The following is a 25103-nucleotide window of genomic DNA, read 5'->3' on the forward strand; positions in this document are numbered from 1 at the left end:
CCCCCTTCTCCCCCCCTCCCCCTCCCCCTCCTCTCCCCCCCTCCCCCTCCCCCTCCTCTCCCCCCCCCGCCCCCCGCCGGGGGCTGGGAGGGGCTCCGGAGACGGAGGACTGCGTGGGGACGGGCCTGAGGGAAGGTCCGCGCGCTCCAGCGCCCCCTCCCTGCTGGGGGCTGCCCTGCGGACACCCACCGGCCCGGGGTCCCCAGCCTCTGCTCAGCCCCCGTCCTGGGTGCGGCCTCCACAGCCCAGGGTCACCCTCGTCCTGCTCACGGCCGGAGACGGCAGGCCGTGTCATTGGTCACGCGCTCGCTGGGGCGGCGTCGGTGGGGTGCACGCCACCCCCAGAAGGGGCTTCCCAAGCACACCCGACCGCGGCGCCGTGGGAAGCACTGGCCCAAACTGGGGGTTGTCCCCGAATGACAGAGGGCTCTGAACAAAAGATCGGCTTACGACTCGACCGTGGTCACTCGAGATAACGTCCGTCATCAGGATCACCGACTTGCGCAGAGAGAACAGAAGGGAAAGACGTCTTTATGGAATCAAACGCTTTTATTTGGAATAAGCATCAAGAAAGTGAAGGGAGTTGCCTCATAAATGCAGGGCCGCAGAGTACTCAACAAGAGGTCAGAAAATAATTATAAAACTATTTTGCAGCAGATTAAAATAACTTGAAACTACGATCACTGGCTATGAAATGTATCCACATGTAATCACACGGGAAATAAATGGTAAAATCTTCAGAGGATTTGCTCTCTCGCCTGCCCTGGTGGCAGGGGTTCCAGCCCGCAGACCTCAGTGCTGCTCTGACCCCCAGTCTGGGGCACCGCCCCGTCCACCGGGGCGCCTGCCTAGTGGAGAGCAAGTCGGGCCTCTGCCTGCTGGGATCCCAAGGCCTCCCAGCGTCTCTGGGCCCCGTGACAGGGGCTCGTGCTTCCAGCGAACGGGCTCCAGCACGGGCGGCAGTGGTCGCACGAGGCTTCACTGGGGCTGCAGCTGGCTCTTCAGTCTGGCGAGTCTCATGAGGCATCTGTCCCTCCACTCCCTCCTGGCAGCTAAGTGCTCCGGGTCATCTGGAACCTTCACGCACATGGCCTGGGAACAGGAAAGAAAAGAACAGACAAGAGGGGAAAAGGGGAAAGAAGCATGAAGAGCAACTAACTTAGCAGGAGGGAAATTACTCCTATTTATGCAAACTCTGAATCTGCTTTCAGAGACAAAAGAAGCCTGGCAAACCCTCAAGTAACATAACTTTCCAAATCCAGAGGGGCCGACGGTTCCCTCAGACGAGTCAAAATGAGCTGCCAGTTCCTTGGTCACATGGCTCGGAGGGTCCCCTGAGACCCTGACGGGGCTATGGACAGTCAGGAACCTGGAACCTCAGAGTGAAGGCAAAGAGCCCGGCTACAAACGAATCCTTGCCTTCCACCGGCACGGAGTCTACGCACCTGGTGCACTTTTTCAGCTGCGGCCCCGGAAAACTCTGGAATGGGTCCAAAAGTCTTTAGGACATGTTTCATGCCCTCGCTGTACCTGTCACAGTAGCTTAACATACCTGGAAGCAGAAGAAAACAAGAATCCCCAAGTCAGAGAACTTCTGTTTACGCTCAAACCAAGAATGTGTCCGGAGAGTCTTGCCCTGGGCTCACCCTCCCGTGGGTGAAGCAGGGCTGCGGGTGGGAAATGCACCCCGGTCAGCGGCCCTGGGCTCACTACTCAAGCTTTTCTCGGCAATAAAGGCCCGAGAAGCGACCCGACCTCCAGGCCTGGGTCAGCGCCTCTCAGGGACGCTGGGTCGGCCCACGTTCCTGCTTTGATTCCTCGACTATCACATTAATCCTGTTTTCACCACAAGCGTCTCCTTCAACAATGCACCTATGAGGTTACTTGTGTACATGGCTCGAATGCATTTTCTAAGAACCAAAGATGTCAAGTTCAACTAAATCCGTTGCCCACTCCGCTCTTATCCCTGGATTCTAGCTGGCACTTGACCCACCGGGCAGCGGCAGCCTTAACACGGGCTCTTCACCCCAGGGGCTGGCTCGGCTGTGGCCGCTCGGTTAGGGCGCCGCCAGCCACCCGCCCTGACCTGCATCTGAGCCCCGGCCACACGACTTCCCACTAGGCCCGCGGCTTCCGGGCCCTGAATCGAAGATGGAGCCCTAGGATTCTGGTGGAGAAGCACATGGAGAAGAGGCTCATCCTGAGGGCGGGGGGGAAGCTCCGCACTTAGGAGCAGCGCGCGGGCAGCGTGGCAGAGGCCGACTCCAAGAGGAAGCCCGTCAGCTGCCCACACGCGGGGCGGGCTTGCTGGACTGGCCAATCGGCACACAGCGTGGCCCTCCCCCCCCCCCCAATCCCTCCCTCCTGCCCGCCAGGCAGGTCGCATCGGGAGCCTGGCCCCAGAGCCTGGCCCCGGAGCCGCTGAGCTGCGCTGGCCCTTTGCCAACCTCTCTCAAAACCAGAGAGACTCAGCAGTTGGTCAGTCAGGCTAAAAAGATAACAAGGGAACAAACAAAACTGCAGGATTTGCAGAGATCCAGAGCTGGGCCCTCACCGACCCCACGAAAACTGCGTGATTCATTTAAAATAAAAATGATCTCCACTAGATACGCCTTAAAAAAGAAAAACAACTTCTGTGGGGTTAGTTCTGGTGCATCTACACTGATGTGAAAGCCTAAATTCGCTGATTTCAACTGCATTTGTCCCAAATCGTTTGCCTTCTCTCTGAGGGTGATAAAATGATACCCACTTTGTCTTAGGAGAGAAAGTGGTTCGAAGGGTGAGAATTCGAAAATGCTACCTTTCTGACGTTAGCACCTGCAATTAAGTGGTGGGCGCTCCCTTTTAAGAAGAGGGGTTTCACTGTGTTTACCGGAAGCACCAGGGGATGGTCCAGAGCTCAGGAAGGCCCCCCTCACCCCCCCAGTTCTCTTGGATGGCTCAGCATCTCTGGAACATGGAAAACGCCCCAGACACTTATTCACTTTTGGAAATTAAATATTTACTTCACTGTGCCTATTTGTTGGTTTATTCAAACTCAAGGTGATAAAATCCAGACACAAATGCAGCTTACTCGTGTTTGGGAAGCAGAGACGCTGAACCGAATAAGCTGGAGAGACTGAGTGAGAAAAGATCAGGCAGATGTGCTGCAGCTGCGAACTCACCCACTTTCGGAGAAACAAGCTGCCCCGGCCCCCAACCCCCAGCAATAAGCCACGGGACTCAATTCAGGTGCTGTGTTTCACCTCTGGGTTACTTTACGTTTTCTGAACGAGTGTCCCTCTTTCACTGCCCCGGTGAAGTCATCTGAGTCTCCCAGGGGCTTTCTAGAACCTTTTTTCCCTACTGCCTTTTATACAATTTGTAGTTTTAAAAGGGCTTTTATTTCTTCAGAACAGAATAAAATATGGTGAAACTCTTTACAGTCCATAACTTCTCCCCAAAACCAATGAAAACTTCAGTCTCATTAGCATAAAAACACTTTCTATAAGATGCACTCAGCTCTCAGGATAAACAGCCCGTTGTTTGTGGCGAGGCTGGGAGCCTCCACTCGCTCCAGACACAGGAAGTTCACAGTGACTTACAGTCAGGATCTGCGGTGTGCCTTATTGACAACTTTCCAGTGAAGGTATCACTCTTACTATTATTTGCAACACATCCCCTTCCATTAGAGAGTAAAAAAGGAGGCTTTTAAATATTTCCAACGATAATTTTGGCTTCTCTACACCATGAAAGGTGAACTGAGTGGGAATAATTCTAGAATAACAATTTCACTGAAAATGGAAATTAGGGACTTCCCTGGTGATCCAGTGGTTAAGAATCCACCTTCCAATGCAGGGGACGCGGGTTCCATCCCTGGTTGGGGAGCTAAGGTCCCACGTGCCGCGGGGCAACTAAGCCTGCGCACTGCACCTAAGACCCAACACAGCCTAATAAATAAATAAATAACTATGTAAAAAAAAGAAGGAAAGAAAATGGAAAGGAAAAAAAAACACTTCACCTTTTATCCCACGAGTCTGCCCTTCCCCCATATCTTCTTTACATCCATGCCCTCTGCTCTGTCAACAACACCCTCTTCCAAAAACTCATAGAGCTTAGCTTTTTAGAAGACTCTGAACCTACCTTCTTAAGAGATGCTTATACGGAATAAGAAAAGATGGGGGGGGGGCAGAAAACAGATTCTCATGAAATTAGATTTAGCTCATTTCACTGGTTTCTAACTTGAGCCCAGCGGCTGCACGCCGTGTATTCTCATGTCACCCCTGTGAGGGGGGGGGGTCACTGCTGCTATACCCATTTTACAGGTGGGGAAACTGAGGTGCAGTGAACTGACGTGCCAAGGTCATCTAGCTTGCAGGTCAGCGGGGCGCTGGCTGGCTCCACCAGCCAGACCCACCACTCTGAGAGCCGGCGCCGCCTTAAAAAGTAGCTAAACGGAGTAGGCATGCTGGCCTCCTGTTTCTCAGGTGCTATTTTATTAGATTAAAAACAAATTCTAAAATACCTCTACCACTTCCAGATAAACTGTAGCTTTTAAAGACTAGTAACTAGCCTTAACCTGAGATGTTGGCTTTATATAAAACTATATCCAAAAGGAAGAATTCTTGATATATTCTGGTGACACTGTGAGGAATAACGAACATTTCCATTGATGCCAAGCCAGATCTCAAAACTGTCTAACTCTGGTCTTTGGAATGCTCTGAAGTTGAAAACTACATCCGTCCACCACTATCATATTAAGCCAATTAGGTTTTCTTATCATTTCTGCTTTGTTTGAAAAATTGCTGTGGGCCTCCTTCCTGTCTGCACACTATTTGATTCTTGAGTTTCTGGTTTCATCGGCTTCTGTTTCTATTTGTTTGAGAGTTAAAGCTGTTCTCAGTCTCTCCCTATAGATTTCTCGTGATACCTGAATTATCTTATTTTTCTCAAGAAAAAAAAAAAAAAAAGGAAGAAAGAAAAAGAAAAACATGACGGTTACCAGGCAGTGTCTACATCCATTTCAAATGCTTAAATACGTTCCTCACTTTTAAGGTTCTGGTTGAAAAAAGCATTTGAAATTTTCCAAGACTTCATTTTAATGAGCGAGCGTGGGAACCCCTGCTCGCTGCTCTCTGCGCTGCCCCTCTCCCCGCTCCGCCCCGGGGAGAACCGTCCCCTACTGAACCGCTTCTGGGCGCACACGTGTGCAGCTGGGCACCAACGCATCTAGGAAACTGCTTGACTCACTCACTGGAAACTATATTCCACCAATTACTGTGGTGAGAAGTGACTGAACTAACAGGGAAACACCGTGGAACTCTAAAATCTACGTCCAACAGACTCCCAGGGGTCACCTACTCCGGCCCCCGCCCCCCGACCTCACTGCAGGAGTCTCCCCTCAACCCAAGCGTCTGGCAGGTGGGCACCAGCCTCCGGCCACTCAGCTCCCCTCTCACAGCAGGGCCTCTCCGCACATCAGCTCCAGGTTCTAGAAAGTTCCTCCGGCCGTTTCCGGTCTTCTGTTCTAGCTCCAGCCCCACAAAAGACACAGACAGACAGACACATACTACTCCGGTCACCTTCCTCTGGATATGCTCCAGGTTCTCAACACGTTCGTTAAATGTAGACCATGGAGCTGAACACAACATTTGTTTTCTCTTTGTACTCAAGTTTCACAAGTTAATAACCTAATGCTTAAAACAATACACAAAAATTGTACAAATTTATGACAACATAAAAAAGCACAAGGATAATAAGTTACTCATCATTTCAGCACCAAGAGACAGCAGCAGTAATAACATTTAGGTGACATTTTCCCAGATTTTTATGCATAGCTTTTTAAATTTATTTTGTCTTAATTTGTTGTAGGTTTTATTGCTTGTTTTTCAAATGACGTCGTTTTTTCCAGTTGATTAAACTCTGGCTGAAAGTTTCATTCTTGGGAGAGTCTCCCCTGCTCAAGTTATTTTTCTTTCAGTGTCACCAGCTCACTGGCTCTCACCTACTCCCCCAGCCCCTGGAGGTCGGCTTCTGGGGCAGCTGCCAGCCAGGCGTGTCCCCCTAGCTGTCACCAGCCCTTCTCCCGCAGAAGCCCCTCCCTCAGGCCTCCCCCGCCTTCTGGAAGGAGACCCACGCTCAGCAAACACGCCCAGAAGCTGCTCCTATTTGGGCAAAGGTGTGTGCAGTCGAGGTTCCGGTGGTCACGTCCCCAATCCTATTTCTTCTTCTTGCCTCTGTAAAGCACTTCACCATCGTTCTCAGGAAACACAGCTCTGTCTTCCTCAGGCTGGAGGGTCCTTGGCGGTGTCGGCAGCATCTCGCCCCCGCCCCCGCCCCCCAGCTCTTGCCACGGGGAGGTGCGTGGAGCCCACGTGGACTTTCACCTCAGCCCCTCCCTGTGAATGACGGACTGGCCGCTATCTCCTGCGCGACACTGTTTCTATTCAGTTGTAAGGAAAGGCAAGATTGACCATTACAAAACCATGAAAGCACTGAACCGCACAGAATCCCACCTTGGACGCGACGGAACGGAAGCCTACCTTCGGCGTTGAGGTGCATGGTTTCCAGGGGCCCGATGAACGCGTACCGCATGCCCAGGCCGTCCGACATGACGAGGTCAAGGTCGCCCGGGGACACTACTCCTTCCTAAGTGGAGAGAATGGGCCGGCAAGGTGGTGAGTCCTCGGGAAAGACCGTTTCATTACCGTCATTCTCATCCTGACTTCTCTAGAGCGGACCCCACAATTCTCTGCAAAGCACTGCCACAGGCTTCATCAAACGCGGCGTCACAGAACTGCAGTACACAAACGGGTCCTGAAAGGAGAGTGCGCTGTGAAATGGTCGGATACCGATTCAACCTCCAGCCCCCCCACTGTCCCCCCTTCTCTAACCTACCACCCTCGTCCCGTCGGAAGGCTTCTCTGCACGTCTGCCTAAGGCCTGGGGCTGTCGGAAGAGCTGCAGAGCCGTCCTCCAGGCTTCGTCCGCCTGCAAGCCCGGCCGTGCTCAGCTTTTGATGCATTCGTAAAAAGGTGCTATTCTTTGATGCAAGGCAGCTTAGAGCAGTGTGTGTGTGTGTGTGTGTGTGTGTGTGTGTGTGTGTGTGTGTGCGCTGCTCACACGGCCCTACCCTCCACGCGTTCGCCTGCGGAAGGAGCAGGGACGCGAGGTGATGACCCGCACGGCCGCCGGGAGAGGGAAGCGGGCCGGGCGGGGAGGTGGCACGCCCCGCGGCCAGGCTGGCAGGGGGGCTGCTAAGTCTCCAGCTCTGGTTTCCGGAGCGGCTTCCTCCACGTGGAGAGGCCCCGCTTCGGGAACAGGGAGTCGGGTGTGGAGGACGCGGTCCGCCTGGACCCTCAGCCCAGGCGCGCACACGCCCCCCGCGCGGCGCCCTCCCTCCCCCCTTCCCCCCTCCCCCCCCACCCCCCTCGCCCCGCGCCGCCGGGGGCTCCACCGCCAGAGTCCAGGCCGCCACGAGGCCCGCGCGCCCCACACCCCTGCGGCCCAGCTGCCTGGGGAGAAAACAGTCCCTCAGGCCCCCGTGGGCGTCTGCGCGGCTGGGGGGGCTGGGGGCCTACGCAGGGCAGGGGTGATTCGGGGCGACTCAGGACCCTGGGTGAGAAGCCCTTTCCGCGTGGCTGCACACGCGTGCGCACGCGCGTGTGACACGTGGGGACGCGCGGAGCCGCACGCGGAGCTGAGAGCGCGGCCCCTCCAGCACGCCCGGCCGGCTTCCTGACTCGCCCAGAGGCAAACATCCTGACTTCCGTAATAACCATTCCTTCCTCCACATTCCTGAAACATGGAGTCTGCATTCTGCCTGTTTTTCATCTTCTTGGAGACGGATTCACAGTGCGTTCTTTTCTGACTTGCGTCTTTCACTCCACCTCACGCTTTTAAGATTCACCAGAGTCGTGTGTCGCTGAAGGCGTCCATCCTCGCGGCTTCCTCATCCATCCTACTGTTGGTGAACATCTGGGCTGTCTTAATTTCCACCGTAAACGACTGCAGAGCCGCGGCCTGGCGCGTCCTCCACTGGGAGCCGACGTGCCTGCACCCGTGTCGCTGTCCCCAGCTGGCGCCGACCTGGGGCTTCCTATTAGTTCTAGACCATCCTTGGGTTCATCTGACTGCTAATGAGAGCAAAGCAACTCAGTTCACTCAGATACTCACCAGTCGCCCGCCCTCCCCTCCTGGTGGCAGAGCTGGGGGCGGGGCATCGGCACCAGGAGGAAACACTGAACACAAGGCCCGTGGTGCCACCCAGAACCACCAAGAAACGACTGCTGGTCCGCAGGGTCCCGCCGCCTCTCTCCCTCGCTCCCTCTGCGCCATGTCTTGGGCAGGAAGGGTGGCTCCCCGTCCTCTCCCCAGGCCACCCAAAGCCAGCTGCCAAGGCATTCCCGCACCCAAGGCTCGGGAGCGCCGTGAAAGGCAGCCACGCGGGGGCTGCGGACCCTCCCTCAGCCCTGGCCCCCAGGTCAACATTCCAACAGCCTAGAGTTTCCATTCCAGCACCAAACTGGGAAGGATGCGACCTGGAAGCCAGCCTGGGCCTGTGACGGTGTTTGCCTTGACTCTCTTCTCCCACAACTGTGTTGAGTACTTTCAGAGCTGACTTCCAAAGATTTCAAAATACCCACACAGGGAGCCACCCAGAGTAAGTTTTGGTTTGTAAGCATTGTGAGCGCTAACAGTGACCCGACTGATCAAAGCGTTAGAGGGCTTCTCCATCACCCGACGCCCTCACACTGGAGAGGACCCGCACTTCCTTCACTCTTGCTTCGTCCATGGAGGGCGGTCAGTTTTTTACCAGTTGCTATTCATTAGCTGAACAAATTAGAAAAGAGAAAAAGTTTTAATATTTCCTCTTCCTAACTGCTTCTTTCTGCCCCATTTGAATTTTCTGAGGCAGATTTGTCTAAGCTTGAGTTTTTACCCAGAAGCTAAATCCAAAGAAAAGAAACGGCCATGAGAAATTCAGCCAAGATGCTCACTGATTAGGGTTCCATGTCGCTGAGGCAAATGCCCGGGTTCATCCCTGCTGCACTCAGCACAGAACTAAAGCTTCATGTTCGGGATATTCTGAAGGTCAAGTTGTGCTATGAGCTCCACTCCACCCAGAGCCTTAGTGCCACCTGTGGCCTAGATGTTAACATTATCAATAATAACTAAATAAATCCTTGCGATGGCATAAAAGGCAGGCCAAGCGCTTGAGTTGAATGGATCTGGTGATGACTCCCTGGATAGAGACAGGACCCCCGCAGCAGTCTGAGCACTGAAACCCCCTCATTCCAGTGTGCCTGGGGGGTCAGTATACCTCTATCTCGTGGTAAAATTCTCAAGTCACACGTACAAGGAAAAGGCCCAAGCGGTTAAAAGTTTCCTAAATCTCAGACAGAGCAATGAATACTATGATCACTGCTAGTTCAAAAGGTGGTTTGTATCACGTCCTGAAAAACCCCTGGTGAGGAGAGCCCAGCCAGAGTGGGCAGGAGCCCCTTCACTGAACACCTCCTGCCTCAACTCACCTCCTTTAGCTAAAGTCTAAGACTCTCCACAATCCACCAACACACACCCACGGCCTGGGCATACACTTTGCACCTGGCGTGCTCACAGGAGGTTCCCAGACTGCCGCCCACAAGCAAGGTGCAAACTTCAAGTGCAATGAAAGGTCTGGGATGTATCGGTCAGGGTCCCACCAGAGAGACAGAACCACTCAGTTATAGATATGCCAAGAGATTTACGCCAAAGAATCGGCGTGTGGACACCGGCTCATCTGAGATCCCGGGCGGGAGCCACTGGTGGAAACCTCAGCTCTGCCCTTAAGGCTGTTCAACTGATTGGATGAAGTTTGCCCAGATTATTGAGAGTAATCTCCTTATTCAAGTCAACTGACTGTAGCTGCTAATCACATCTATAAAACACCTTCACAGAAACACGGGCAACCTGTGTGTGACTGAATGACCGGCCCTCTGGCCCAGCCCAGCTGAACCTCACAGGGGACAGAGTGGAAGTTCAAAGCACAGTCCTCACCCTTGGGCATCCTGGGCCTGGCACTTTGTGAGCAGGGAGAGGAGGATGGGAAGACACCACTAAAATAACGACCGTGGTGCTCGGCCTGTCCTTCGGGGGGACGTGGAAGAAGGGGGAGGCGGCGGGGGTCTTGCGTAGCTCAGGAATGCAAAATCTGCTGAAGGAGGAGCCCTGGGACTGTTTCCTCTACTGATGACCGGCTGCACAGAAACATTCTTCCTTCTAATCACCCCCTTCTCATATTAAATTTTCTTGTTCAATGCACATATTTTTGGCATGGCCTCATATTCACTTGCTTTTCTCACGTTTCTCATGCCATCTTTCCTTGTCTGGTTCTTTTTTACTATTTCCCAGCGTTTGATCTTCTACTTTGTTTTGCTCTACTTTTCACCACACTTGGTCCTGAATTTTCAAGTTTCTCTTGTGCAAACACTTCTCCACCTTGGCCAGCACCATCACCACGCGGAACAGACCTGCCTCCCAGGAATCTGGACGAGGTTATATACAGGTTCCCCCAACCAGGGCTGTCCAGGCTTCAATCCAACGTCTTAACTGAGACAAAAAAAGCTTTAGTGTGTCAGATGACGAAATGCAACATCCAAGGGCGTGAGGGAAGCCTGTGCTGGTCCAGCGTCACCCCCCATCAGAGGCCCAGGAGAAGGGGTTACAGAGAAAGAGGCCACCTCAGGCTTAGCCCCCGATCCCCAGAGACGTTCAGTGTCAAGCCAGACGCCAGTGACCCCGGTGCAGAGATAGTCAAGCCCGAGTCGGGGCACTGGACTCTTCTTTAGAAAGTCCATCCCTGCAGCCCTTATGAACAAATGGTACAGAGTAATAACGTAGTCACTGATCGTGGAGTTTAAACTAAGGACTATCCGATGATGAGGAGTCGGGTTTTTCTCACGAGAAACCAGCTAGAACCATGAGTTAGTTCCTTCCACTCACGTATGCTTGCACGTCTTTGTTTTTTACACTCTTCACTAAGCACTGTGTCTCCCACAGGCAATATGAAAACTAGCTCCGGAGCAAGAGTGACAAAGCCCTGATCCGCCCGTCCCCACCCACACTTCCTTCCAGGGAAAAGGCGAGGCAAGGACAGGGCTTTCATAGGTGAAAAAGGGAAGACTGCTAAGCGCTGCCCCGCTGTCACCCAGAGGCTGTCGGGTCTGTGAGCCGCTCAGCACCATGTGTTTTCCTGGAAGCGGGGCGGGGCCGTTCCTGCGGGATGACACAGGCAAACCGTGCAACCCTGGAGAAGAGCTGACTGAACACGTTTAGCTGATGCAACAGGACACTGACTCATACGCATCAAACCCCCACATCCAGCGCCTCAGAGGGGACGCGGGGCAAGGAGACCAGAGCTCGGGGTGGACGGTCCCGGCCAGGCCGCTGGGAAGTGAGAGGCAGACGGGGCCGCATCCTCGGCAGGTGTCCGGCCCGACGGGGCGATCCCACTGCCCGGATTGTTCTGGGGGAAGAAGGCGCCAGAGGAGGAGACCGTATGTGCAAAGAGGCATCGTGCGGCAGAAAACTTGAAATGACCTTAAAACAACCCACAGCCGGCGAAAGATTAGATTTTTTCAAAAGGGTCAGTGAAATGAAATCTCATGAAGCTACTTGAAATGAATAAAAACTCGAGGAAAGTATTCTTAACAGAGACTAGACAAGAACGCAGAAAAATAAAAGCAATTTGACTCAGGGTAGGGAACATAAGCGGTATTTTCCCTTTGAGTATTTTTAAGAATAAAGCTTTTAGCGGAAAGAGACCAAAAAATGAAAAGGAAAGAAGGGAAAGAGTTTGTCGTAATCCGAGGGATAGTCCAGAGCTGTCTGGGCCGCGGCAGTGACACCCTCGTGTGATTTTTCTTACTTTGCTGCGCTTGTAACAAAGCTTTCAGGGAGAAAAACACCAGTATTATGAGTCCAAAACAAAGAAAAGGTCTGGACCTTAAATACAGCCACAGCACAAGGCATCCGTTCGTGCAAACGTAAGCGCACCAGGGCTCGGTGAGGTGGCGGAGACGTAACTGGGGTCGTCCGGGAACGGAGCTCTTGACAGAGAGGTCGGCGCCAAGCAGCGGAAGCCCTCAGCCTCCACGCCGAGGCACACACGGCCCGTCGCCGCCTGCCCCTCACGACCACCCGCGGAGCTTCGCACCTCCAGGGCCTGCACCTCGGGGAAGCAGGATGGCCGGGCCTCAGGCTCCCTGCCCCAGCGGTCACCTACAGCCTTGCTTCTCTACCTGTTCTCCTGGGGACGCCTTCTCTCCACCTCTGTCCTCCACCGGGGGCGCCGCCCTCCCCGGCCCTGCCTGTTAACTTTCCAGCTCACACCAGAGGAGCTGAAACCCATCACTGCCCGATTACCTGTGGGTGAGGATTAGCAGTCAGGTGTTAGAGTGACAGCGTTTCATTTCATTTTCTTTTCCTTTTTAAAGATTTTTTTTTTTTCTTTTGGGATGTGGAACATCCTAAAAGTCTTAAGCGAACTTGCTACAATACTGCCTGTGCCCCATGCCCTGATTTCCCGGCCCCAAGGCATGCGGGACCCCAGCTCCCCACTGGAAGGCGCAGTCTCAACCACTGCACCGCCAGGGAAGTCCCTGATTTTCTTTTAGAGTGGTTAGAATACTAGCACAGGTGCTTTTACCTTAAACACTGCTGAAGTAACCCCAGGCATGCCAAGCAGGTGTTTTTAATTGAGCATGTGGTTGGTGTTTCCATTATGTTTATCTGTTGATGGGGCTGGAGTTGCCTCTAAAACAGTAAGTCAGCAGGATCTCTCCTTTCAGTAGGGTTTTGCTGCTGGCCAGTGTGGCTACTCAGAAAACAACCTCCCATAAAAGGGTAAATACTACTACAAAAACGGTCTACTTCTTACAGGCCATCGCTGCTGGGAGAGTTCTAATTAACTGATGATTCCCAGCCAGCAGATCAAGTCTCTCGGCTGTACCGCCCTGAGAGAGACTGTCCAAGCCTGCGGGCTGCAGCCGGGCCAGGCCCTCCCCACGCAGGAGGGAACCTCGGGAGAGCCGGACGGACCAGCTCCACGCACACAAGGCACCCGCAGGAGCTTCAGACACGCCTCTGCAGCGAGGCGCCCCCCGCCTCCCGGCCGCGCCTGCACTCCCACGGGTGTCACGCGCGGCCCAGCACACGTCGGCCAGGAGTGGCCTCTCGTGAATCTGATCGCCTCCCAGTGGTCAGTGAACGACATGAAACACTTGCTGAGCCACAGGTGTGGGTTCTGATATAGTTCTGGGGCTTCTTAAAATGCTGAGACCCTGGTGTCCTTCCAGAGCTGCCCTGTAATGAGAAACGCCTCCCTCTCCATCTGCCTCCGAATGGAAGGCCGCTGATAGGAGGCTCTTCCAACTTACAGCCGAGAAAGCAGGTCTCGATTCATTTGGAGGATGGTCCTCGTGAAAGGGGTGACACACCTGCTCCAAAGGGCCTGTAGTCCCAGCTGATGCGTCCCCCGAGAAGCAGGCTAAGCTAAGGAGGACGACAGTGCAGCTGGGCCCACGGCAGGCTCGGTGAACGCCGCGGGAGAAAGAGCTCGAGCAGCTGGAACCCCGGGAACTCTTCAGTGCCCTCTGGGGATGGACTTCCTGCCACAGACAGGCTGACCCAGGCTTCGGAAGGCAAGACAGAGGCCAGGTGGGCAACAGGGACATGGGCCAGGGCTGGAAGGTGAGCTCCAGGGGCCGGGGGAAGACAGTTCCCTCAGCCTTGTCGAGGTTATGTTTTCAGGAGGTACAATAAATAATGCAGAGATGGCAGGAAAACGTCTTAGAAAAAGTTTCGATGGGTGAATTCTGACCTAGGGCGCCTGGCGACGGGCAGTCGTAAGACTCGTGGACCCTGGAGCAGATGAACACAAAGCAGGGCACCCAGCGGTGCAGGAAGCCTTCCTGGAAGGACCGAGGCTCAGAGCTGGGGGAGGAAAAGGCAACCATGAGGAAATGCACTCAGACACTTTACTTCTTTGAGGAAAAAACCTAGGGACTTCCCTGGCGGTCCAATGGTTAGGACTCGGCGCTTTCAATGCCGAGGGCCTGGGTTCAATCCCTGGTCAGGGAACTAAGATCCAGCAAGCCATGCAGCAAGGCCCCCCCCCCCCAAAAAAATAAAAAAACGTTTACGGTTTTTTTTAGAAATAAATTTATTTTTTATTTCTTTATTCTTTCTTTCTTTCTTTCTTTGGCCAAGCCGTGTGGTTTACAGGATCCCAGTCCCCCGACCAGGGAGTGAACCCAGGCCCTCGGCAGTGAAATCTCCAGAGTATGAACCACCGGACTGCCAGGGAATTCGCAAGCCCTAAACTTTTAAGTTTAAATTTTAAAAGACGTAAAACGTAGAAAATCCTACAGCTGAGGGTGTGGTGCAGAGGGCAGGAGCCGGGCTCTTTCTTGGCGCCCTTAACTGCCCTTCACCCCTTCTACATGACTCTTCTTGCCAAGTACGCCGATGGGTGTCGCCAAGGTCTCTTCCGTAACATGTTGCTCGAGCCTCAGCTTTTTCCTACTGGCCCCGCTCCAGGGAAGCCAAGCCTTAAGCGGTCCTGCTGTTTCCAACACCTTCTCTCTAAATAAAAACTTCTAAAAGAGCCCCACCTTCCACCTGCCCGGAAGCACGGCTCTGAACATGCTTTCTCCTGTCGGGCCACTCGGGCCACGAGTCTCTGCAGCCTTCCTTGACCCCAAAGCCTGCAAAGCAAGTGACTCAGCCTGCGCCTGCCTGCCCTTTCTTCTCTTCATCCTCGCCACCTGTTTGTGCTGTTTTTCTTCCAGAAGAATTGGCAGGTCCTGTACTTACTCAGAGTGACATTCATGGGAAAAAGCCACCCCCCCCAGACTCAGGAAAGGACGGCTGCGAGGCGGCTCGCTGTCTGACCTGGCTTCCTTCTCAGAAGGCTCCATGTGTGAGAAGCAAACTTCTGGGGTTGAACTTGAACTTGGAGAACTGGGCCCATGCTCACACTGGCTTCTAAAAGAAGAGCAGAATCCAACAACCGCCTACCCCCGCGCGATCGCAGCCCAAGTGAGAGAAACCCAAGACGTCATTCGGGCAGTGAGTCTACAGTGTCAGGTCATCTTCCCCCCAAACTCCGCTCAGCACCATCAGTCCCCCTGGTGTCGGCCCCTCCGTAAAGGAGCTGGCAGTTCGCTCCAGTTCAGGTGTAGCTTCAGGGCGAGGCTGGGAACTCACAGCCCAGCCTACAGCACCAGCCCGGGAGCACCGGACTCACGGTGGCCGGCAGAGCTGCCTCTTAGGCCCAAGGAGCCTGCTTGATTCGGCCGTCACCCTCGGAGGGACACTCTGTTCTCACAGGCCTGTGACTAAATGAGGAAAACCAGACTACAGTTTGCACCCCTGCTCCGGAAACCAAAGGCCACATGAGGATCGCTGATGCCAAGCCTGCGGCCGGCGTGACGGGGAGATACCATCTGGGGGGCTGCGGGGGACGGGAGCTTTGATTTGGAGGAGCAGTGAAAACCTAGCATTCGTTCGTTCTGCTGTGTTTGTGTTTTAATCAAAAGTGAATTAAGTCTTTTTTTAAAATCAATTTTCACATCTTTTTTGGGATAACCAGAGGTATTCAGTGTCATAAATCTAGGACTAGGAATCGGGACCGTGTAAGAGTCTTTCCACTAAGCAAAGGTGGTTAGAGCTGCATGTTTATCTATTATGAGCCCTGAGTCAGAGATAAAGAGGGTCAGAAACAGGAGACACGCAAAGACAGAAAACATGGAAGGAGAAAAGGCAACTGAAAAAGATGGCAGAATATACTGCATCTCATTGAAGTTAAGACTCCATTGATCGAGAGTTAAATTAGCATTTAACGCTCCATTATGGAAGAAAAATGCTGGCAATAAAACTAAGATGTTAAAATGTAAAAAAAATAAATAAATTTTATCTTAGAACAGATGGAATTCGATACGTCAAGGCTGAGGCTGAGGTCTCAGGGCGTGAGCCAGGACTCCTCCACCTTTACGATGCACATGAATCCCCTGGGAGGGGAGGGGGTTGATAAAATGCAGAATCCAACTGTGCAGGGCTGGGGTGGCGCCTGAGATGCTGAATTTCCAACAAGCGCCCAGGTGAAGCCCACGCTGCCATCCCCAGCCCTAGGACCTCACTTGTGCAGCTGGCATGTAAGCATTTCAGCTCAGAGCTAACTCACTGGTGACTGCTGTTACGTCCCTGGACTCTGGGATTCAGAAAACATGGCTGTCACCATCATCACTGTAATCCATAACATCTACTCAACCGTTAGTATACGCCAGCCACGTTCTAAGCCCTCTACATACATAACCCATCCAACCCTCATCAGATCTTGATGAGGAACAGTCCATTGTCATCTTCACTTACAAATGCAGACACCGCGGCACACAGGTGGCACAGGTCTGAATCCCTACCAGGCCGGGGAACGTGGATCAAACCACTTAATTTGTAAAGGCAAAAATAACAATATGTCTCTCATGGTTTTAGGACTGGATGATCTGAAAAAATCTGAAAATCACGAGAAATGTAAAGGAAAGTACTTTGTAAACTCTGAAATACTATATACAAACTGAAGTCACTGATGAGTACATGATTCTCAGTGGTTTGCTGTGCTAAGACTCCTAATTCCTGTGTTTTACAGTCAGCCCTCTGTATCCACGTGTTCCACATCCTCGAATTCAACCGATCGTAGATCAAAAATATTCAGGAAAAAAAATCCAGAAAGCTCTAAAAGGCAAAATTTGAATTTGCTAGGAAAGGCAACCGTTTACACAGTTTTTACATCCTATTTACAACTATTTAAATAGCACTGACATTGTATGAACAACTGTTTACACATGACTGAGGTCGTATTAGGTATTGGAAGTAATCTAGACATGACTTCAAATACGCTGGAGAGACCGCTGTGCTCTCGTAAATTACATCCAACAGAAACCCTTGAGTGGCTTTACCACAAAATGTCTCATCTGTTAACTTTACCACACGATCCTCGAGATGCACTTTATTAGCCGAAACCAGTCCTCATAACAGTTGTGTTCGTGCCAGGAATAAAGCTGGACCACGGAAGCCTGGACTCTCTCAAAGGGTCCTGCACAGACCACAGCCCCTGAGCAAGACACCAGAGGCCCAAAGAGCAGAAATCACCTGGACGTCACATTTCTCAGAAGGATGAACAAAACCCGAGGTAAGCAATTTAAAGCTCATTACCACCCACACATTCCGATGGGCTGAGAACCCAAGGGCGGCTCCGTGATTCACTCCCGCTCGCCTCCACGGACCCTCCCTCAACGGGGCAAGAATTTACGGGCACTACAAGCTCAGCTGTTGTCTGGGCGAGAGTCTGTCATCACAACACTACTTCCCTTATCGTGCTCGTCAGCTTAAGATCGACTGAAAATCACTTTTCTGGCCAGCAGGATCCTGTCACCCAGTGACCTAACCTCAGATGACGAGACTATAGCCATCGGCATTTCCCAGCCAACAAGGGCTGCTCCGTCCCAATTCTGCAGCCAAACGGTCCGGGAAAAAAGGACCGCGTGGCTGTGAGCGCCCACGTGCCCTTGGTGCCGGGGCACCCATCCTGCTCCCACAATGGATTCCCTGTGCAGCCTCTTCCCGACCTTGGCTCAGCTCCCCTGGTTCCCCACGACGGACAGGCCCGTGCAGGAGACACACACACACACACACACACACACACACAGCTCCCACCCTGTCTTTCCTAGAACTTCTCTCTCCTGCTTGGCTGCAAGGATGAAGGGATACCCTCCCTCCAGAGTCAGTGAGACTGAAAACAGGAAAACCATAGTGGAGGGGGGGGCAGGGGGAGGGAATCAATGAAACAAAAAGCCTTCTCTTCAAGAAAGCACCAAAACTGATAAATCTCCAGCATGACAAAGATAAAGACAGCAGACATGAATCACCCACAACAGGAATGAACCCAGGGATGTCACTACAGGCCCTGCAGCCTCTAAAAGGAAGAGAGGGCACCACTGACAACTTCACGCTCATAAATTCAGCGACAGAAGAGACGGGCCGATTTCTCAAAAACCATAAACCGCCAAAACGCGTCCAAGATGAAACAGACAGCCTGAATGGTTCTACAACCACTAAAGCTGTTGAATTTGTAATTAAAGACCAAAAAAGAATTCTCCAGGCCCAGGTGGTTTCATTGGAGAATTCGACCAAACATTTAAGAAAGAATCAACAGAACTTTTACAATCTCTTCCAGAAAACAGAAGAGGAAGGAAAACTTCCCAACTCTTAAGTTTTCCTCGAGTTGGTGTTCCTCATTTAGATGAGAGAAAGCAAAATTCAACTGCAGGGCTTTTCTTCATCTCTTCCAGGCACTAAGATATCTTACAAATAAAAGTAAGAGTTGCCCTAAAACCTCCGCAACGTTTCACTGTAATAGTGAATTTTTCTTGCGGTATATTAAGTTCCTGCACTCCAGACAAGTGGAAATATTTTTATTTTATCTTATTTATTTCCTTTATATTTTTGGCCGCGTCGGGTCTCAGCTGCGTCATGTGGGATCTTCTGTTGCTGTTGTGGCGCGTGGGCTTCTCTCTAGTTGTGGCGCATGGGCTCCAGAGCGCAGTGGGCTCTGTAGTTTGTGGCACGTGGGCTCTCTCGTTGAGGCGCGCAAGCTCAGTAGCTGTGGCGCCCGGGCTTAGTTGCCCCGCGGACTGTGGGATCTTAGTTCCCCGACCAGGGATCGAACCCGTGTCCCCTGCATTGGAAGGCGGATTCTTTACCACTGCACTGCCAGGGAAGTCCCGGTGGAAATATTTTAAACAGATCTCCAAGGGGCTGTTTTTACTTCAGTGCTTCTACCACTGATTGACATTCCAAAACATTTTACGGTCACCGAGAAATTAAAGCTGAAAACTTCACAGTGGGAATCCCAACACTGTATCTTGAAGATGTAGGAGCATTAACTGGATTCACACAGTGAGGACACAGAATTGCAGCGAGTGTGAGCAGTCAGGTCAGATGATGAACCCAACAGGGATGTGACCAAACGCCAGAGCCAGGGTTCTGCGGGACGGTCACGTGCATCCTGTGCTGGGAAGCTGAAATCCGGTGCCCCCAGGCCAGCATCTCTGTTCCGTCTCAGGCTGGGACCGCCAGGCATCCGCAGGAGTCAAGACTAGCGGCTGTGAATCCATTCCAGGCGAAGATGACAGAGCCCGAGCCCCCTTCTCGCCGCATGTGCCTGGACAGACCCTTGCTCACTCTGCCGAGTTTCAGCAGGACAGGTGTGGGCAGAGCACACTACTGACCCCTGCAGAAGCTGGGGAAGCATCAGAAAGTGAGGGATGGAGCCCAGACCGGCAGAGCCTGGACCACTCCCAGGTGTGGAGCTGCCCTGACGTCTCCCTGCCAGGGACCAGGGCCCTCACACAAATGCAGGTGGGCGTGCGTGTGGCCAGGCAATTTTTAAAGTCACGTCTAAAATCTTTTAATTCAAGGATGATGTTAAATATATATGTATATAAATTTACACATATGTAAATATATATGCATATAAATTTACATGTATGTAAATATATATGTATATAAATTTACGTGCATGTAAATATATGTATATAAATTTACATGTATGTAAATATATGTATATAAATTTATATATACATAAATAATCTCCTGTCTATATGTGAGACAAGCATACTACTAACAAGTTTAAAAGTCATCCACTGTTTCTTCCTCAAGCTCTTGAAATAAACTCGGTTCCTTTAGAGGATACAAGTTTACTCAAAATATAATTTATTTTTCCTCCTGAAAAATTATAATACTGGGAGTGCGGGGAGCAGAATCTGAGACTGTGGGAACATGCAGCACGTCACAGAGATAATTACGTGGTAACGACAGGAAAGGACAAGAAGAGGAGCCCATCACCACATCCGAATACCAAGTGACCTACCGTACAGCGGGATCTCTGAAACACAGAGAGGAACAGCTTGCCCTCGGCCTCCAGAACAGAGCAAGCGTCTGACTCTCCCACCCGCACGGCATGCCCAGAGGCTCCCGCCCCCTCTGCTCGGCTGCCCGGACACCGGGCGGCACACACACCTCCACGAGCCTCCAGGCCTCGCTGATGACGGCATACTGGAGACGATTCAGAGCAAAGCCGTCAACCTCCTTCGTGAGTTTGACCGGGGACTGTCCAATCTTCCGCATCAGGGCGTAGGTTCTGTCCACCGTCGCAGGGGCCGTCTCCGGGTGTGGGACCAGCTCCACCAACGGGACGTAATAGGGCGGATTTACCTTAGGAGAGAGACAGAGCAGAGAGAGTCAGGAAGACGGCGCTGGCGTTTGGGCGTCATTCCGGCAGAGCTGGCTCACCGTCCCGAAGGGTCAGCAGCAGGGCAGATGGGGCCCCTCGAGATTCAGCATCCCGCGACAAGAAACTCGAGAAATAAAGTAATGCACAGAGGGGGGAGAAAACGAAAGAACTTGAGCACAGAACTGCATGAATCATAACCAACACTGAGGTTCCCATCGGAGGGTGCAAACTGCCATCCTGTACATTTACCGCTTACCTCCAAACACCTGACCTCCCTCGGGATTTCTCTGCTCCCAGCTCTCTTGACCTTGTAAGCTTCTACCTACCCTGCCCCCAGCCATCCTCCTTCCACAAGTCATTGCCAGTCTACTGTGTCAGTGTTAAAAATTATTGGAGGGCTTCCCTGGTGGCGCAGTGGTTGAGAATCTCCCTGCCAATGCAGGGGACACGGGTTCGAGCCCTGGTCTGGGAAGATCCCACATGCCGCGGAGCAACTAGGCCCGTGAGCCACAACTACTGAGCCTGCGTGTCTGGAACCTGTGCTCCGCAACAAGAGAGGCCGCGACAGTGAGAGGCCCGCACACCGCGATGAAGAGTGGCCCCCGCTTGCCGCAACTAGACAAAGCCCTCGCACAGAAACGAAGACCCAACACCGCCAAAAATAAATAAATTAATAAACTAATTTAAAAAAAAATTATTGGATTGGCAGTATCTTCCCTAAAGTTGGTATTTCCTTAACTTCTCCATGTCGAGCCTCAAACATCTGCTTCCGCAATCATATCTTACCTAGAAGTCACACAATATCAGAAGCTCTCTTCAGCCTCAACATCGTGATGGATGCTAAGACAGGAAGAGTCTGTCCACAGTGGAAATGCTTGCCTGCCCAGCTCTGGTTTTCTTGGTTTCCTTTGAGAAACCACTCTTGAAGATTCTCAAAGAAAATTCTCCTATATCTAAAGAAAAGGCTGTTTGAGGGACTTCCCTGGCCGTCCAGTAGTTAAGACTCTGTGCTCCCACTGAACGGGGCACGAGTTCGATCCCTGGTCGGGGAACTAAGATCCAACGTGCCGCAGGGCACGGCCAAAAGACAAAAACAAAAAAAGGAAAAGGTTCTTTGATAAAAGGCTGCTGATTGGCCTCACCACTAAGCAAATGCACACTAAACTGTTCCCCAAGCGATGCTTTACTTTAAATTGTTTTTCCTCCATGTTTGGGTGAAAATGGGTAGAATCTCACATCTACCAAATAACTACAAGAAGCATCCACTTTAAAATGACGTGTTCTACAGAAGAGAGAGGAAATTATTTCTCCTCAGACCGGCTGGAGAGGCAGCTGGTCCACACGCTTCAGAGGTTTATTCTGCTCCCAGCCTGTCTTGGTCGCCCTGTCGCAGCCTTCTTAGAAAGCAAGCGAGGACAGCACCTATTTCAGATAAATTACAAATCAATGCCTTGCTGAATCACTTGTCTCCTGCCTATAATCACTGAATTCTTATAAAAATGTTTTAACCTCTGGCCTTTTTAAGATCAGAATTATAAGAACTGGAAGCATGTCTCTCCTAGATGAACTTTTCTTTACTATAAAGCAGGGATGTCGGGACTTCCCTGGTGGCGCAGTGGTTAAGAATCCACCTGCCAATGCAGGGGACATGCGTTCGAGCCCTGGTCCGGGAAGATCCCACATGCCGTGGAGCAACAAAGCCCGTGCGCCACAACTACTGAGCCCACGAGCCACAACTACTGAGCCTGTGCGCCTAGAGCCCGTGCTCCGCAACAAGAGAAGCCACCGCAATGAGAAGCCTGCGCACCACAACGAAGAGTAGCCCCCGCTCGCCGCAACTAGAGAAAGCCCGCACGCAGCAACGAAGACCCAACGCAGCCAAAAATAAATAAATAAAATAAATTTTAAAAAAAGAGAGAGATGGGGTAAAACTCCTGTCAGAGGACTTAGGGGGTGTTTTCTGAACAATTTGATTCAGTTGTTTTTTAAACTGACTTAGAAGTAAAAACACTGGTTAGAAATGGAAGCTCTGGGCTTCCCTGGTGGCGCAGTGGATGGGAGTCTGCCTGCTAGTGCAGGGGACACGGGTTCGAGCCCTGGTCTGGGAAGATCCCACATGCCGCGGAGCGGCTGGGCCCGTGAGCCACAACTGCTGAGCCTGCGCGTCTGGAGCCTGTGCCCCGCGGCGGGAGGGGCCGCGACAGTGAAAGGCCCGCGCACCGCGATGAAGAGCGGTCCCCGCACCGCTATGAAGAGTGGCCCCCACTTGCCGCAGCTAGAGAGGGCCCTCGCGCGAACCGGGGACCCAGCACAGCCAAAAATAAAATAAATAAAAAATAAAAATAAAAAAAAAGTAGCTATAAAATTAAAAAAAAAAAAAAAAAGAAATGGAAGCTCTTGACTAAGAGGCTTGCACCTTTTATTGAAGCAACCAAGTAACAATCACGGTGTCTAAGAGGCTTTTTATGGACACACACGTGTCACGGAAGCAAAGACATGACATGCTTCATGGGACTTGGTATTTGGATGCTTCAATTAAGGTCTCTCTGGTGCTGTTTTCACCTGCATGGAGTGGTAACTAAATGCTTGGTTTTCTTCTCTGTGCTCTGGGTCTAAGTCTCCTTATTTTGTAACCATTCTTTCACACTTTCCATTAAACTTCAGTGTGAGGACACCCAGCACCATTCAGTCGTGTAAACGGTGGTCCAGGCTGCCCTCTGTGCAGCACGAAGACCCAGCAGGCAGCTATGGCCCCCTTTGTCTTCATCTCCCCCCTAACCTCCTCCTGCTCAGAAAGGGGGATCTCCCTGCTCCCCACTCGAGGACCCCTCACCTCCCTAGGCCCTGGCCACTCGTGCTGGGAATTCTGCCCCAAGTTCCGTGCAGGAGCTGCCCCGTACCTAAGCCAGTTCTCATTCTGCAGAGTAACTCTCACGAGTCTCCACGACCCAAGTACTACCAAGCCTTCCACCTTTCTCCTGCTCTTGCAGTCAAGCTGGTCTCCTGGCGATTCTACGAGGCCCATGCTTGTTCTTGGCCCGGGTGGGCTTGAGCTAAGTTAGCGTCTCTGTCGTAGCAGGCTGTCCCAGTTCCCCAAGGTCACACTGACCTCCACTCGGTACTCAAACGTCCACCGAATGACCCCTGAATCCCCACTCTGATTCCCCTTTCCTGACATTAACACGTTAATCGCAAAAAGATTGAGTGTCCACGTGCCAACTTGGAGCTCATGGTCCGACACGCCTCACAGCGCACGCCTGGTGAGTACGTTGGCACAGTCAGTGACAACGTCTGGTGGAAGGGACCACAAAAAGGAGGGTTTAAGTCAGAGCTGCTGCACCGGAATCTCGGGGGGGACCCGGACCCTGCACATCAGCACAAGTGACCCCACTCTGAGCTAAGTTCAGGAAACCACACGGTACAGGTGACCCACCTGCAGAATCCCATGTGGTCCAGACTTTCCGTTAACGTAGCACCTTTCCTTGGCACTGGGATGATTTGATTAGCAGTCTCTCCCCTCAGCTAGACGGTGAGTTACTTAAGGGCGAAAGTCTGTAGGTATTGCTCATTCTCTCCCACAGTGCATGAGGTACAAGATACAGTTCAAGGGATTTAGGGACAAAATTCTTTGTAAGACAGTGATATTGTACAACTCTCTAAATATACTAAAAACCACTGAAATGTACAAGTTGAATTGTGTGATATGTGAATTATATCTCAGTAAAGCAGTTACAAAGTACTAGCAGATTCGTCCAAACACGTTGCTCCCAGAAAGCCAGGTGAGACTCGCTGCATCTCCAGGCTCGACATACTCACAGGATGTGCCACGAGGCACTGCTTCACGTGTACCAAGCCAGAGAACAGCCGGGAGGGCAGGAGGCAGGAGCTGGAGCTGCTCAGGATGACCTGGTCACCAACGATTCTATCCAGCTGGGCAAAAAGCTGCTTCTTCAGCTCTAGGTTTTCTGGAACACATTCCTGAAAAGGACATCTTCCAGTTACTACTCAGGGTCACCGCACTCAGACCCCAAGCAAAGCATTTCATGTTTGAGTCATTCCAAAAAGAACCAATGAAAAAAACGACCAGCAAAATTTAAGAACAGGGGAAAAAAATGCTGCCGAAAAGTATGACAAATCTTGGTAACTCTGGACACCAGGTGATGCAGATATGGGAACTGTATTTTCTAGTTTTGTGTCGGACTGAAAATTCTCATAATAAAAAAGTCCTTCAACCGCGTTGGGGGTGGGTTCTACACACAGAATACACAACAGCACTGCAGGCAAAGCGCTGGGATATCAACAGCAGTCATCACCACTTGTTTGTCCTGAGCACCAGATCAACTTATCTTCAAGGAAAAATCTTACCTCCATGAAATGAACAAACATGTTACATCCATAACTCCCAAAAGGCTTCTTGAGAGTCCGCTTCTAATTGGAAATCTTTTGACAAAGACCTTTGTTTCTAAAAATCTAAAATTACTTTAATAGGGCGGTAACGGAGGAGGCTAGAGGAGCAAATTTGGATTAAATACCGCAGATAACAACTGCTCGGAAATTCTGACGACGTACAGAAGGGGGTGGGGGTGAGAAGACGTTCTCAGACACCCAAGCGCAGACCCACGGGTGACGCAGGTCCCTGGGAACGCGATGCTCACGGCGGGTGCCGCCCTGCTGTGGAGGGAGGCGGAACAGAAGAGGATTCTCTCTGGACATTCCAGAGCAAGCTTCCTGCCTGCCACCCCCTGGGGACATCCCACCAGGGTCACGCCTACCCAGGAGGGCCCCTGAGCTC

General features: G+C 51.9%; 1 protein-coding gene across 1 annotated transcript in view; it reads right to left on the reverse strand.

The window, feature by feature from the left end:
• Positions 1 to 530: 530 nt before the first annotated feature.
• The window catches only part of CRYL1 (crystallin lambda 1), an 80119-nt gene continuing 55546 nt past the window's right edge, over positions 531 to 25103 (reverse strand). Inside the window, exons 4-8 of the mRNA XM_082364957.1 lie at positions 24128 to 24289; positions 20098 to 20292; positions 6522 to 6627; positions 1446 to 1552; positions 531 to 1092 (exon numbers count right to left, since the gene is read on the reverse strand). Coding sequence (XP_082221083.1) covers positions 979 to 1092; positions 1446 to 1552; positions 6522 to 6627; positions 20098 to 20292; positions 24128 to 24289 — 684 coding nt within the window. The 3' untranslated portion in view covers positions 531 to 978. The remainder of the gene's footprint in view (positions 1093 to 1445; positions 1553 to 6521; positions 6628 to 20097; positions 20293 to 24127; positions 24290 to 25103) is intronic.

The sequence above is a fragment of the Balaenoptera borealis genome (genome assembly GCF_965194805.1).
Source record: "Balaenoptera borealis genome assembly, chromosome: 18".
Lineage (NCBI taxonomy): Eukaryota > Metazoa > Chordata > Mammalia > Artiodactyla > Balaenopteridae > Balaenoptera > Balaenoptera borealis.